The sequence below is a fragment of the Akebia trifoliata genome, chromosome 8, assembly GCF_017979445.1.
Source record: "Akebia trifoliata isolate Shusen 1 chromosome 8, ASM1797944v1, whole genome shotgun sequence".
Lineage (NCBI taxonomy): Eukaryota > Viridiplantae > Streptophyta > Magnoliopsida > Ranunculales > Lardizabalaceae > Akebia > Akebia trifoliata.
This window is the reverse complement of record NC_141382.1, coordinates 30367174-30382634: the sequence shown is the minus strand read 5'-3', so window position 1 is coordinate 30382634 and position 15461 is coordinate 30367174. Positions and strand designations below refer to the sequence as shown.

The 15461-nt window shown below is 36.9% G+C and overlaps 1 protein-coding gene across 1 annotated transcript; it reads right to left on the bottom strand.

Annotated features, from left to right (window-relative positions):
* Positions 1-9687: 9687 nt before the first annotated feature.
* On the bottom strand, positions 9688-11028 carry LOC147396495 (F-box protein At5g49610-like). The gene has a single exon (XM_086451860.1). It carries the CDS (start codon positions 10997-10999, stop codon positions 9806-9808), a length of 1194 nt encoding a protein of 397 aa, XP_086307986.1. The 5' UTR covers positions 11000-11028; the 3' UTR covers positions 9688-9805.
* Between the last annotated feature and the right edge of the window lie 4433 nt (positions 11029-15461).

Sequence of the window (15461 nt, the reverse complement as noted above, 5' to 3'; positions counted from 1 at the left end):
ACACGGAGTCGGTAGAATATTTTGAAAAGAAGATTTCCTCAGCACGGAGCAGGCATCGACACGGAGTCGGTAAAATATTTTGAAAAGAAATTACATCAGCACGGAGCTGGCATCGACATGGAGTCGGTAAGGTATTTTGAAAAGAAGTTGCATCAACACGGAGCTGGCATCGACGCGGAGTTGGTAAAACATTTTGAAAAGAAATTACATCAGCACGGAATTGGCATCGACACGGAGTCGGTAAAATAGTTGAAAAGAAATAACTTCAGCATGGAACTGGCATCGACACGGAGTCGGTAGAACATTTGAAAAGAAATTACTTCAGCACGGAGCTGGCATCGACACGGAGTCGGTAAAACAGTTGAAAAGAAATTACTTAAGCACGGAGCTGGCATCAACACGGAGTCGGTAAAACATTTGGAAAGAAATTACATCAGCGCGGAGCTGGCATCGACACGGAGTCGGAAGAACATTTTAAAAAGAAATTACTTCAGCACGGAACTGGCATTGACACAGAGTCGGTAAAACATTTTGAAAAGAAATTACATCAGCACGGAGCTGGCATCGACACGGAGTCGATAGAACAGTTTGAAAAGAAATTACATCAGCACGGAGCTGGCATCGACACGGAGTCGGTAAAGCTTTTTGAATAAGAGATTTTCTCAGCACGGAGCTGGCATCGACACGGAGTCGGTAAAACATTTTGAAGAGAAATTACATCAGCACGGAGCTGGCATCGACACGGAGTCAGTAAAGCATTTTGAAAAAGAGATTTTCTCAGCACGGAGCTGGTATCGACACGGAGTCGGTAAAACATTTTGAAAAAGAAATGTCATCAGCACGGAGCTGGCATCGACACGAAATCGGTAAAGCATTTTGAAAAGAAATTACTTCAGCACGGAGCTGGCATCGACACGGAGTCGGTAAAACAGTAGAAAAGAAATTACTTCAGCACGGAGCTAGCATCGACACGGAGTCGGTAGAACATTTGAAAAGAAATTACTTCAGCACGGACCTGGCATCGACACGGAGTCGGTAGAATATTTTGAAAAGATGATTTCCTCAGCACGGAGCTGGCATCCACACGGAGTCGGTAAAATATTTTTAAAAAAGAAATGTCATCAGCACGGAGCTGGCATCGACACGGAGTTGGTAAAGCATTTTGAAAAGAAATTTCATCAGCATGGAGCTGGCATTGACACGGAGTCGATAGAACATTTTAAAAAGAAAATTACATCAGCATGGACCAGGCATCGAAACGGAGTCGGTAAAACAGTTTGAAGAGAAATTACATCAGCACGGAGTTGGCATCGACACGGAGTCGGTAAGACATTTTGAAAAGAAAATTACATCAGCACGGAGCTGGCATCGACACGGAGTCGGGAGAACATTTTGAAAAGAATATTACATCAGCACGGAGCTGGCATCGACACGGAGTCGATAAAACGTTTTTAAAAGAAATTACACCAGCACGGAACTGGCATCGACACGGAGTCGGTAGAACAGTTTGAAAAGAAATTACCTCAACACGGAGCTGGTATCGACACGGAGTCGGTAAAACGTTGTGAAAAGAAATTACATCAGCACGGAGCTGGCATCGACACGGAGTCGGTAAGAAATTTTTAAAAGAAATTACATCAGCACGGAGCTGGCATCGACACGGAGTCGGTAAAACGATTTGAAAAGAAATTACATCAGCACGGAGTTGGCATCGACACGGAGTCGGTAGAACAGTTTGAAAAGAAATTACATCAGCACGTAGCTGGCATCGACGCGGAGTCGGTAAAATATTTTGAAAAGAAATTACATCAGCACGGAGCTAGCATCGACGTGGAGTTGGTAAAATATTTTGAAAAGAACTTACATCAGCACGGGGCTGGCATCGACGCGGAGTCGGTAAAACACTTTGAAAAGAAATTACATCAGCACGGAGCTGGCATCGACGCGGAGTCGGTAAAACATTTTGAAAAGAAATTACATCAGCACGGAACTGGCATCGACGCGGAGTCGGTTAAAGCATTTTGAAAACAAATTACATCAGCACGGAGCTGGCATCGATGCGGAGTCGGTAAAACATTTTGAAAAGAAATTACATCAGCACGGAGCTGGCATCGACGCGGAGTCGGTAAAGCATTTTGAAAAGAATTACATCAGCACGGAGCTGGCATCGACACGGAGTCGGTAAGAAATTTTTAAAAGAAATTACATCAGCACGGAGCTGGCATCGACACGGAGTCGGTAAAACGATTTGAAAAGAAATTACATCAGCACGGAGTTGGCATCGACACGGAGTCGGTAGAACAGTTTGAAAAGAAAATTACACATCAGCACGTAGCTGGCATCGACGCGGAGTCGGTAAAATATTTTGAAAAGAAATTACATCAGCACGGAGCTAGCATCGACGTGGAGTTGGTAAAATATTTTGAAAAGAACTTACATCAGCACGGGGCTGGCATCGACGCGGAGTCGGTAAAACATTTTGAAAAGAAATTACATCAGCACGGAGCTGGCATCGACGCGGAGTCGGTAAAACATTTTGAAAAGAAATTACATCAGCACGGAACTGGCATCGACGCGGAGTCGGTAAAGCATTTTGAAAACAAATTACATCAGCACGGAGCTGGCATCGATGCGGAGTCGGTAAAACATTTTGAAAAGAAATTACATCAGCACGGAGCTGGCATCGACGCGGAGTCGGTAAAGCATTTTGAAAAGAAATTACATCAGCACGTAGCTGGCATCGACGCGGAGTCGGTAAAACATTTTGAAAAGAAATTACATCAGCACGGAGCTGGCATCGACGCGGAGTCGGTAAAATATTTTGAAAAGAAATTACATCAGCACAGAGCTGGCATCGACGCAGAGTCGGTAAAACATTTTGAAAAAGGTAATTTCATCAGCACGGAGCTGGCATCGACACGGAGTCGGTAAAACATTTTGAAAAGAAATTGCATCAGCACGGAGCTGGCATCGACACGGAGTCGGGAAAGTATTTTGAAAAAATGTAATTTCTGAGATAAATTTAGTTAGAATAACCCATGTTTTTGGCAGCCCCCAATTCAGTTCTCTGAAATCATCGTCGGCCAGGCAGATCTCAAAGGAAGAGGCGGCGCACAATGGCACTCTTAAATCACCTTGTTCCCTGAATAGACGTAGTCTATCCCCCTCGTATCAATAGGGTAAGATCTTTTTAGGCACCGACTTTGATCAAGGACTGCAATTGGTACTTTCCGAAATCTTTTTTTTTTTTGTTGAGAAAGTTGCATGTATTTGAATTAATTGATCGGTTGTTATCTTTGTTAATTCGATATGGGTCATAGATCTGGTTGAAATGGATCTGGGTCGAAACTAGTTGAAATGGATCTGAGTCGTGAACCTAGTTTTATTGGATCTGGGTCGTGGACCCAGTTTGGTTGGATCTGGGTCGTGGACCCAGTTGACATGGATCTGGGTCGGGGACCCAGTTTAGTTGGATCTGGGTTGTGGACCCAGTTGATATGGATCTGGATCGTGGACCCAGTTGGAAATGGATCTGGGTCGTGGACCAAGTTTGGTATGGATCTGGGTTGGGGACCCAGTTGGAAACAGATCTGGGTCGTGGACCCAGTTGGAAATGGATCTGGGTCGGGGACCCAGTTGACATGGATCTGGGTTGTGGACCTAGTTGGAAATGGATCTGGGTCGTGGACCCAGTTTGGTATGGATCTGGGTCGTGGACCCAATTGGAAATGGATCTGGGTCGTGGGCCCAGTTGGAAATGGATCTGGGTCGTGGACCCAGTTTGGTATGGATCTGGATCGTGGACCCAGTTGACATGGATCTGGGTCGTGGGCCCAACTTGAGATGAATCTGGGTCGTTGACCCGCTTTAAGGTGAATACTTAATGAAGGATGGGCTTGATTATGACAAAAATCGATAGTGAGCCACGTCGGGCAAAATCCATTTTGAGTAGGATCGATTATGAGTAGTAGGCCCTGAGTTTTATAATAAAGTGAATCATTTGATCATTTTCAAGCTTTAAAACTCAAAATAAAAAAAACTTTGAGAAGAAAAGTTGTCAGGACTGATGTAAGGAATAAAAATGAGCAAAAAAAAAAAAAATTTCATTTTTCAAGTACGGACCTAACACCTTTTGGCTGGTCCGTGCTTCAAATATGGACCAGAACATCAAATTTTTTTTTTTTTTTTTGGGTCCGTTCTTCAAGTACTAGAATATGTTTCTTGAGTCCGTGTTTCAAACATGGACCAGAACCTCTTCTGGCTTTCCAAACCTGCTCTATTTTTGGCCTTCCTCCCATTTTAACCCAGAATTTCTGTGTTTTGAGGCACATAGCCTCTGTTTTTTGGCTTGGGCCACAAAAATGTCATTTTTTTTTCTTTTTTTTTTATGATGCACATGATAACATAAAAAAAACAGATTTCCCCCTTTTACCTAGGGGGATATATAAACGAGAACAAAAGAAAAATATCCTAAAATCTATACAACTTGCCTTCGTGGGCTTAAAAAAAAAAAATACAAGACATATGAACATGGGATGGACACGGAATTGATTTTGCAAGCTTTAGTGTCTTTTGTCTATTAATTATGCTTCGATGCATGCGGTTTGTAGGTGATTTTTCGGCTACCCATTCTTCAAACCTTGATGTACACCGAAGTGTACATGTCTTAGGTTGGTGAATGGGGTGGATGTTCTCCTCCCAGCCACCCAAAATAGCGATCTCGGGGGCTTGAGAGTACCGGCATCCGGGGTTAGAAATTTAAAGAGGAGGGGGGTGGCTTATGCATAGGGGTATGAATCGCATGTACATGTGCGTGCATTTTTTTTTTTTTTGAACCGTATCCATCCTTACATCCCTTGCCCAACAAGATAAAACACATATACAAAGTACGAAATAAGTAAATATTACAAGCATTCTCCAATAAAATAAAATGAAAAAAGAGACATGAAAAATGTTAGAAGGCAAACACAAATACAAACAGATGAAAACACATTTTTTTTTTTTTTTTATGATGCACATGATAACATAAAAAAAACAGATTTCCCCCTTTTACCTAGGGGGATATATAAACGAGAACAAAAAAAAATATCCTAAAATCTATACAACTTGCCTTCGTGGGCTTAAAAAAAAAAAATACAAGACATATGAACATGGGATGGACACGGAATTGATTTTGCAAGCTTTAGTGTCTTTTGTCTATTAATTATGCTTCGATGCATGCGGTTTGTAGGTGATTTTTCGGCTACCCATTCTTCAAACCTTGATGTACACCGAAGTGTACATGTCTTAGGTTGGTGAATGGGGTGGATGTTCTCCTCCCAGCCACCCAAAATAGCGATCTCGGGGGCTTGAGAGTACCGGCATCCGGGGTTAGAAATTTAAAGAGGAGGGGGGTGGCTTATGCATAGGGGTATGAATCGCATGTACATGTGCGTGCATTTTTTTTTTTTTTGAACCGTATCCATCCTTACATCCCTTGCCCAACAAGATAAAACACATATACAAAGTACGAAATAAGTAAATATTACAAGCATTCTCCAATAAAATAAAATGAAAAAAGAGACATGAAAAATGTTAGAAGGCAAACACAAATACAAACAGATGAAAACACATTTTTTTTTTGTTTTAGAAATAATGACCGAATCAAAAGAGGGTCGGACCCACTAGTCTTGCGTCCCCAGTGGAGTCGCCAAGCTGTGGACACGGGATTTTTGATATTTTTGAAATATCCCTCCACTTTGGGGTATTTTGGAGTCGCCACCATTCATTTTCGAAAAGGGGTGTGAATGGTCACCCGAAATTGTTTTTCTTTGAAAAACATGGCATTTTGACATGTTGATGACTCTCGTTGGATAATGCACGTGGCCCAACCTTCGATTCAAGGTAAGGGGGTCCATTTATGGAGTAGGGAAGGTGTTGGGCACCCTACTCCATCCACGTAGTGTGGTAACCTCGGATTCGATATTTTTTAAAATAAAAAGAGAAAATGAAATAATAATATAAACAAACAATTTGATATATGCCCTCAAGTGTGAGGGGCTTTTGATGTCGGTTTAAATCATTAAGGGCACCCTTATGAAGAAGGGGCCCTTTGGTAATTTAAACCATAGTGGTGTGTGCAAGTGTGTAGGAAAGGGGGTGAGTAGAGGAGGGGAGATGAGGGGGTGTTCCTTTTGTTGAACCCACCTTGTTCTTGAGTTGATCTTCAAAGATGTATTCCCTTGAGTTGACTTAGACTTGCTTGAGGTTGTAAAAGATTGAGTTGAATTCACTTGGACTTACTTGAGGTTGTAGAAGATTGAGTTGAGTTGAGAGTGAGGTGTTGAGAGTAGTAAGGTGAGTTGAGGGTTGAGAGTAGTGAGAAGAGAGTTATTTTTTTTAGAGGATTTTTTGTTAAATTTTCATTAGTTATTGTAAGGGGAGAATGGAAGGGTTTTTATAGAGGTTGGGGAGGTATTTTAAGGGTATAATGGGGTGAGGGATGAGAATATTGGATAATGGAATGGATTTTAGAGGGAAAGAGTGTGAAATTTGAGATGAAAATGAGGGTAGTTTTGTAATGAGGGAAATGGGTTGTGTTTTAACTCAAATGGTTTGGATCTTACCCAAATCCATTTGGGTAGAGTGTTTGGTGGGGTGAGATGAGTGATGGTTGATGGGTGTAAGAGAGTTGTTTGGAGAATGAGTGTAGAAATGGTTGAAGAGGTAAGGTGTTAGATTTGAGAGGATGGGTAGTGTAAGAGGTTGATTGGTTGGATTTTGGGAGAGGTGAAGGGATGATGACATGTGGCAAATGGGGAGATGATGAGATTGGTTGATTGGTGATGGTGGTTGGTTGATTAGAGAGAAGGGTACGGGGGTGATGGTGGGAGGTATGGGTTGAGGTGATTTTTGTGGGAGTATTTTATGGGAAAGTGATGTGGGTGGTTGATGGTGTTAGAGAAAGGAGGAATATGTTAGGGTGTGTAGGGTATGGGTTGTGATGTTGGTTGTTGATGATGAGAGGATGGGGAATATGTTAGGGTAGGGTAGGGTTATGGGTTGAGATGTTGGTAGTTGATGATGAGATGATGGGGAATATGTTAGGTTAGGGTAGGGTTATGGGTTGAGTTGATTTTTGGAGGGAAGTGATGGAATTGGTTGATTAGATGAGGGAGGTGGAAGGAGATGATGACATGTGTCATCTCTTGGTGATTGGTTTGATGTGATGATGATGAGTTGGATTGGGTTTGGGTAGTGAATTGGGCTTAAGTTGTAAGTTGGGCTTAGGTTGGGTTGGGTTTAGGAAAGTAGTTTGGGTTTTATGTGATGGGCTTAGCTTAGGTTGGGTTTGGGTGTGGGTAATTGGATAGAGGGTTGAGTAGTAATAATAATGGGCTTGGGTTTGATGAGAGTGGTTGGGCTTGGGTAGAATAGTATTGGGTTGAATTTAGGGATGTAGGAGTGTGGTCACGTGAGTGGTCTCGGACATTTATTAATTGAAATGTGTTGGATTTTTTGTAGGTTTGGGCTTCGGGGCTCATTCCAATTTTCGATTTTTGGGAGCATCTTGCGTCGAGGGCCCGTCCAAATTCGGGTGTCTACAGAGATATAGGGAACATTTATAATTATGTGAAAATGTATTAGAAAATGTAATGAGATTAAATAGTTGGAGGCTTTGTGAGGGTAAGAAAGAGATTAGATGGTAGAAGAGATGTTGTAAAAGAAGTACGAAGGTAGAAGTGGGCTATTTATAAGAGAAAAATGAGTTTATGCTAAAAAAAAGTAGAAAATCCATCTCCAGACAATATGTCATTGCATACAAAAGTATGACATCACATATTGTGCAGATAACATACTTTTATAGATACGATGGTAGCATATGCTTAATACAGTTTGGAAATGGTATATGCGATCGCATTTGCTAACAATGGATGTAATTAACCACCCTAAAAAGGACTTTAGAGCTTAGCTAGACCCTAGTCTTCTTTCTTTGACCTTATGATACCTTGGACTCAGATTGTAGTAGTTAGTAGAAACCAACTTTTTATTTGGGTGGGTTCGAGGCTTAACACCATCCACAACCCGTAACTTGATCCCTTGGCCATTGTGTCTTACCTGTGAACTGACTCAAATCTAATTTAGGGTCATCTTTGATTCTTAGACATATAATTAGGAGGCGGCTCTCCAATTCCCAAAAAATTCTCAAATACCACATTTCAAAAAGTGTTGAGGCACTTTCAGACAGGGAAAAATATCATACTTTTTAAAACAACAAAAAAGATCAAATAGAAAGAAAAAAAAAAAAAATTCAAGCATAGACCAAAATTGCATCCAAGAAGAATACATGCAGGCCGCAACATAAAAAAGTCCCCAAGTTAATAATACATCCATTCACAACAACATTAGCACTAAACTGAAAATAAAGGAATTTCATATAAAGTATAGGCAAATAACCCACTATTGCGCACACAAAATAGTAAAATCTCAATATTTTGTTATGACAAACTCCAAAAATTCAAGTTGGTTCATTATTTGATCTAAAATTCTAAATACCATCACTCAGTTTCTAAGACCAATTTCTAAATAATGTCAGAAATATTACACATCAAAACAAAGATATTCTAATATCAGTTTCTAAGTTTCATGAAAAATTATTGTAACCAAAGGCTACCAATCCTCAATAAGTAAAAATATGGGCAAAACCAAGGACTAAGAAATAGACGTAACCCAATCAAGAAAAAAAAATTAAAAAAATCAAACCTAATTAGAAAACTCTTGATGCAAGAAGACAAATTACACATCAAATTCAAATTACTGGGAATATGTTGTTAAGACATATTTAGATGGGGGAGAAAGCAACACCACTGAATCGTTGTTCACTGAATTTTAGATTCTCATAAGTCAATTTTAGACTTGCATACTATAGATCGGGTGGTTGAGATCATTTGATTAGGTAGATTTGGCCCAATTCCTTTGTACAGCTCTATCTACCAAGAGCTTCCATTTGAATAAAATCCAATCCATCTATCAATTTTCTAATATTGAATGCACTATAAGGTTAAATTTCATAAACAAGAATGAATAAGTGTTTTTCTTTTTTAAAATAAAAATGGACTTGGTCCTCATATAGTTTTCCAACAGTATATTAGCATATTCAAGGGATTATCCAACTAGATACTGAATCGGTGCTTCTACAGTAAAATTTATGAATTTCCCAATTTCATATTGTATCAATTGTTATTTTACGAACTCAACGAAAACACAAGTGTTTAACCATCTTCATAAAATAGGACTAACGCTCGGATATTATCTCCTTGCCACACTGATCACTAGGGAAGCTCTTAATGATATTAGAATCACCTATATATTAGCAAGAAGTTTCAACACATCGTCATAAAATGAGACTAAAGGAGAGCTTAGAGATTGAGCTCCAAGGGAAATTTTGAGAAACCCTAGACTCGTTCATGACGCCATTTTACAAGGTCTTTCCTCTCAAATTTTTTATTTTTTTGGTGTGCGAGTGAGTTTGTTTAAGGAAAGAAGATCGAACATGCTGGCCAAGCCAGTCAAACAAGTTCAGTGTCCTCGAATGGCATTTCCAAACCGACCCTTGTAAGGTCTAGATTAGGTAAAATTTCAAGGGACCCCCACTGATTTCACACTCTACTAGACAAAGATATTAAAAATGATATAAGATAAATCTAACATCAATTTTTATTAACTCAAACGACTAAAGTGCATGTTTAACTTTAATTGAAAAAATTGAAGGGGCAAACAAAATAAAAATAAAATCAAAGAGAAAAAGAAGCTCATCATAAACTTTTTATGATTTAACATGAAAATCAGTCGACTTAGGCAATGGGAAAAGGCTAGCCTTGTAAAGAAACCAATTCTCCATCACTAATCCATGGCATATTTCTATTTCCCCAGTCCTCAAGTTGTATTTCAAAATATTCCCTCTGCAATATCCCCTTCTTATCTCCGGCACTAAAATACACAAGACCTCTCCACCTCCAAAGGGTAATGGTATTGCTTCATGTCGACACGCCAGAATATCCAAAGCTTCTCTAGTCTTTAGTTTCTTCTTCTTATTGTAAGAAGAAGCAACAACCTTTTGGTTGTGTTGGAAGATTTGGCCCCAATTCACGCAGTATCTCTTCGTCCATTGAAATTGAAAACTTCCATTACTATCTTCTCTAATGACCCATATCTCGATATGTTTGTCTGTGATCTTAGCATAACTAAGCCCACGACCATTGAATTCTCCTATCTCTACTTTAGGATACTTGATCTTCTCATCATCAGGAGGAGAAAACAAAAGACCTGCACGATCTTCACTAGGATCGAACCAGATGATATCTTTATTAACTCTCCAATACAATTTCCCACCATTGAAAATGGATAAGGAACCGTACAGTAAATGTTGATTAAAAGACAAGACAAGTTTAGCCTTTGATACACGCCAGACACAATTCTTAGAAGAGAAGACTTGAAATCTGAGTTCGCTCTCAATGTGAGGATGATGAATTTGTAAAGAATATGGTCCATGAGTTTTATATGGGCAGATTAGCTGAAAATGTGAAGATAACAATGGGTCGAAAGCCAAGCCTGCAAGTCCTCTATCCTCTGGGTTTCTGATGTATGTACAATCTTGGGTAACTGGGTTACACACATAGAATTTACTCTCTTCCCTAAATTCGTAAGGGTAGAAGCAGAGAAGTCCATTGGTTGAAGCAAGCAAAGAAGATGAAGATGTTTGACGAGGTGTTGCTATATAGCTCATAGATGGGTCGGGTACGCCCACCAGACTTAACTTGGGTTCGGCTTCGATTGAGGTAGAGATGAATTCCAAGTTTCTGAGAATTGGTTTGCATATCATAGCAGAAGAAATTGTCTGATATTGGTAATGGTTTGTGAAGAAGATGGGGTCGTTTGAGATTAAATTACGCCACTTCTTACATACTGATTTAAATCGAAACAGTGATTTTATGGGTAATCGAGGAAGGATCTCAACCATCAATATATCTTCATCGACATCGAGTGAGGGATTTTGGATCTCCATCTCCGTCTCTCTTGCTTTCCTCTTCTTTGAGCCTTAAAAGAATGAGATTTTATATTTTATTATACATTGTTGAAAACAATGAAATCTTTCATCTTATATACGATTGCGACGGTAGAAGAAAACGCCCAGTGTTCTAATTATAGAAGGCGTTTGCCTCATACAAATACTAGTATACGACGACTCTCTAAAACTATGTAGGGTGTCTATAGGTACCCATTTAAAAAATTTTAAACCCAGTTCGATTCCCTCCTTATTGGAACTGATTAAAGCTAGGTCAAATATGAAATCGAACCGATAGGAAACGGAACCATTAGGTTCTTCTATCCGATGGGTAGGATACCCGGAACCGATTTATTTTTACATTATACATGATTTAAGATTTTCTTATATTTTAAAATTAACATATATTATATAAAGTTCTTCAAATTTCATATAAAGTACATATTTGAGCTTAAAATGGATTATTTCTTTTTAAATTTATTATTTGTAAAGGAGATGAATTTTAATTTTTGAATATTAAAGTCATTAAATCAATGAAAAAAATTCTTCCTGAGTTTATACTTTAAAAATAATATGTTATTTTTTAAGAAGGAATTTTTTTTTTATGATAATTTTGAAATAATTTTTCTTAGTCCATTCTTGAGAACCAAAATCGACTAGTGCCTATGATTCTTGATAGTTCTAGTTCCACTTATTTTAAAATTGGAATCGATAAGAATTGGAACTAATAAAATATAGTGGTTATGGTTCTAATATTCATAGGAACCGACCCATTGACACCCCTAAAACTATGCCCCGAAAATCTGAGAAAATTAATTATTTAAGCATCTCTATTCTCTATTGGTAGTGGAAGTGGAGAGGTTTTGTTTCTAAATACCCTCAACTTTTCAACGGTATTAGGTTAAACCAAATGGGAAAATTACTTAAAGGACCATCGCAAAAGGGTTCTTTCAAAAGAGTCCCTAAGTTTTGCTCCTTAGCTTCATAAGATATTTAGTAAATTTTTTCTTTCTTAATGGTCCCTTATACGATCGAGTTCATAATTTTTATTGTCGAACTCAACGCTTTTTTATTGAGTGTTGAGTTCACATTTTTTAATGTTGAACTCACCACTATTTACTGAAGAGTTCACCACTTTTTTTTTTATTTACTATCGAGCTCGACGCTATTTTAATTATTGTTGAGTTAACCGTTTTTTAAAATAAAAAGTGGTGAACTTGACACTAGTAAAACCCACCCATTTTTAATTTTCGAGGTTTTCCAACTAAAATATATGGAAAGATCAACTAAAAACTTGAGATAACAACTTGTTTAAATGATTATAACCCAAAAGAACCATTATTGATTAATTTTAAACTAAAAACTAAGGAAAAAAGGTGAAAAAACCCTAGTTTTTTTTTATACATCTTCAAAATGTTTGAAAATGTCAGATTCCAACCTAAAATCAATTGGTATCAGGTGGAGTGGCCCAATAGATATTTAACCCAGAGAAACTCTAAATCCTTAATTGATGTTGGACTTAATAGAAAAAAACCCTTGAAAAGCATTTGTTCTTCTTTCTTATATCCTTTTTGATAGAATGAAGTCTCTGAAACTTGACTGAGATGTCAAAAATCCAATTTTTGGATGAAAATGATGAGTTAGAATGGTTAAGACATTTAATCATGAGAAATGTGGGAGATGAAGTCCAAGGACCAATTAGAAAGAAAATGTTTACTAAATGTCTAGCCAAGCAATTATTGAGAACTTAGGGATTATTTAGAAAGAAGTCCCTCCGCAAGGATCTTTTAAGTAATTTTTCCTAATCAATTCAAAACTCCCCCTACCTTCCTTCTTACAACTTATAAAAATGCAAATTAAAAAATTAATTATATTTCTTCAATTTATATTAAAAAATTAATTATTTTAATTAATTTTGGGAAAATTATTTAAAAAAAAAACTAATTATGTAAGTATTTATAAAAAAAAGTACTTATTTTTGTGAAATTACATAAACATACCGAAATTGCCATGCATTTGTTTTAAAATTTTCCACCACTTGAAGTGGTGTATATATATATATATATTATTTTATTTTATTTTTAAATTCCGCCACTTAAAGTGGCGCAATTTTCTTATGAGAGAAAAAGAAGTGTAGTAACCTGAACGAACCTTACTTAATGAATCTTGGTATGATGACTACCTTAATAAGATTTCAATTCTTATTGAGGGTCATTGAGCCCACATGGATTATCAAATTAGCAATCCAACAACACAGAATTCTAGTTTTCATGGAAAAACTCGGATTCAAATGAAAAAATTGAAAAACAAATACCTTTTTTAGCGTGATTGTAGGTGTTGAAATTGAATGGCTACTAAACTCTCAAAACTTAAAACAAAAAAAAAAATTAAACAGTGAAAATTAACTTGTTTTTCGATTTTTTTTTTAAATTCTAAATTTGGATAAACTTTGCATATGCAAAATAAGTCTGTGTCGAGTCTTTCCTAATAAGAGTTGTGTGATGTTTAAAGTTCAAAGTTTTTAAGTTTTTTTTAAAAAGATTTTTAATCTTGCCCAATCCCGACTCATCTTGATCCTACACCTAACTCTTGTCTAGACTCTAACAAACCTCTAGACTATCTGATACTGCTTTGTAACATCTGTTAGGTTCTTAAAATAGAGCAGGTCTATGTCCCATACAGACCTAATGTTATGCTCTGATACCATTCTGTAACGCCTTCAAATTCAAACACGAATCCCTAAGTTCCATGTCAGAATCCAAGGCACTAAAATAATACTCACACAATGATAATATCATAAATCAACAAATACAATGATAAATAATAATATTGCAATGGAAAAAATGAATGAATCTAAAATGTAAAAAATTTTAATATCCACTAAATACTGAAAAGTAAACTAGAACTCAAAATCTACCAAGGAAAAAAGTTGGCGAAATCTCACACTCACGTCAAATTCTACTCTCAACTCAAACAAAAATGAAAGTAGAAAGAAATCTAAAATTTAAACTTGAATTGCATTGGAACTAGACGGTATAGCCCCAATGCTCGCTTGGAAGTGGACTATGATAATAAATAAAATTACTAGATAGTTAAAACTCCTCTATAGGTTCTTCTAATTATTCCTCAACAAGAAAATGATCTGCAACTGAAAATGATAGGGCGAGTAATGGGAAAGTTACCCAACATGAAACTACAATCCCAAACTAACAATTACTTAACACGGGGAAAATCATGTTAATACATTTGTAAATATATGCCAGTTTTTAAACAAGAGTAAAAGAAAAGCAATTATAATCATCTTGAAAACTAATCAAGATAATATTAAACAATTTGTAGTGTAATTTCAACATAATCAAAATAAGTATATGAAACATATTTTACATATAAATAATGGTAGTATACCTATTAAGAGTGTTGAGAACCATGATTGGATACCTCATAGCCAGGGTTTGAATATGTTTCAAACTTCACCTATGTGGAGCCCTATCATTAGATCTTGATTTTGTGATCGATCGCTACACTTACCATGATTAGGTGATCACTTATCCAGCTCAAGTTGGCTGTAGACTATGACCATAAGGTACAAGTCCTTTCATGAAGTGTCAATATGTTCAACAACTCTAAACTATTAATTATCATTGATTAGTCATTTTCATTAAAGCCCGTCAGGCAAAATATGATTATATAGGACTTCTTTATACTTTTCACAAACTATCGTTACATAATACAATTCACTAGTAAAGATAAAACGAAGTTTCCTGTATCTCAATTGTGATATTACTCCCCTATACATCCCATACTACATAGGAGTTTACTGTCGCAACTTTTCATCCTAGGATAGTATGTCATTTTAGAAATGACATGACAGACTATCTTTTTAGGCACTACAAACTCTTTAATGGATCCTAAAATAACTATGTATATACTATTTTCTTTTGAAAAATAAAATAAAATAAGGCATATAATGTGTGGAATGGATATCATCACATAATAAAATCAATCATGATTTTCATAAAAATATATATTTTTCTTAATATTTAACAACATAATAACTTTTGGATTAAAAACTATAATGCATGAAAAACCTTAACCATCAATAAAGTATAGAAATTCCCTATCTAGTTTGACACTGAGAATCCACAAAGAACGTAGAAATATAAGTGGAATCTTAAGGTTTTCTTTTTTGGAGTGATCGGAAATTCTAACTTTATAGTTCTCCTCAAAGCTCTCGACGAATCAAATCTCTTATGACAAACCCTAACGAATCCTCTAGGTTGTCAAACTTTTTTTTGGAGGTTATGATTCTCCAGGGTTTTAATTCTCAAAGAAAAATAGTGTGCAAATTTAAATTCTGTAATTTTTATTAGGTTTTGTATTTATAGAGTCAAAAGGACGTAGCAGTCATTTGTCAATT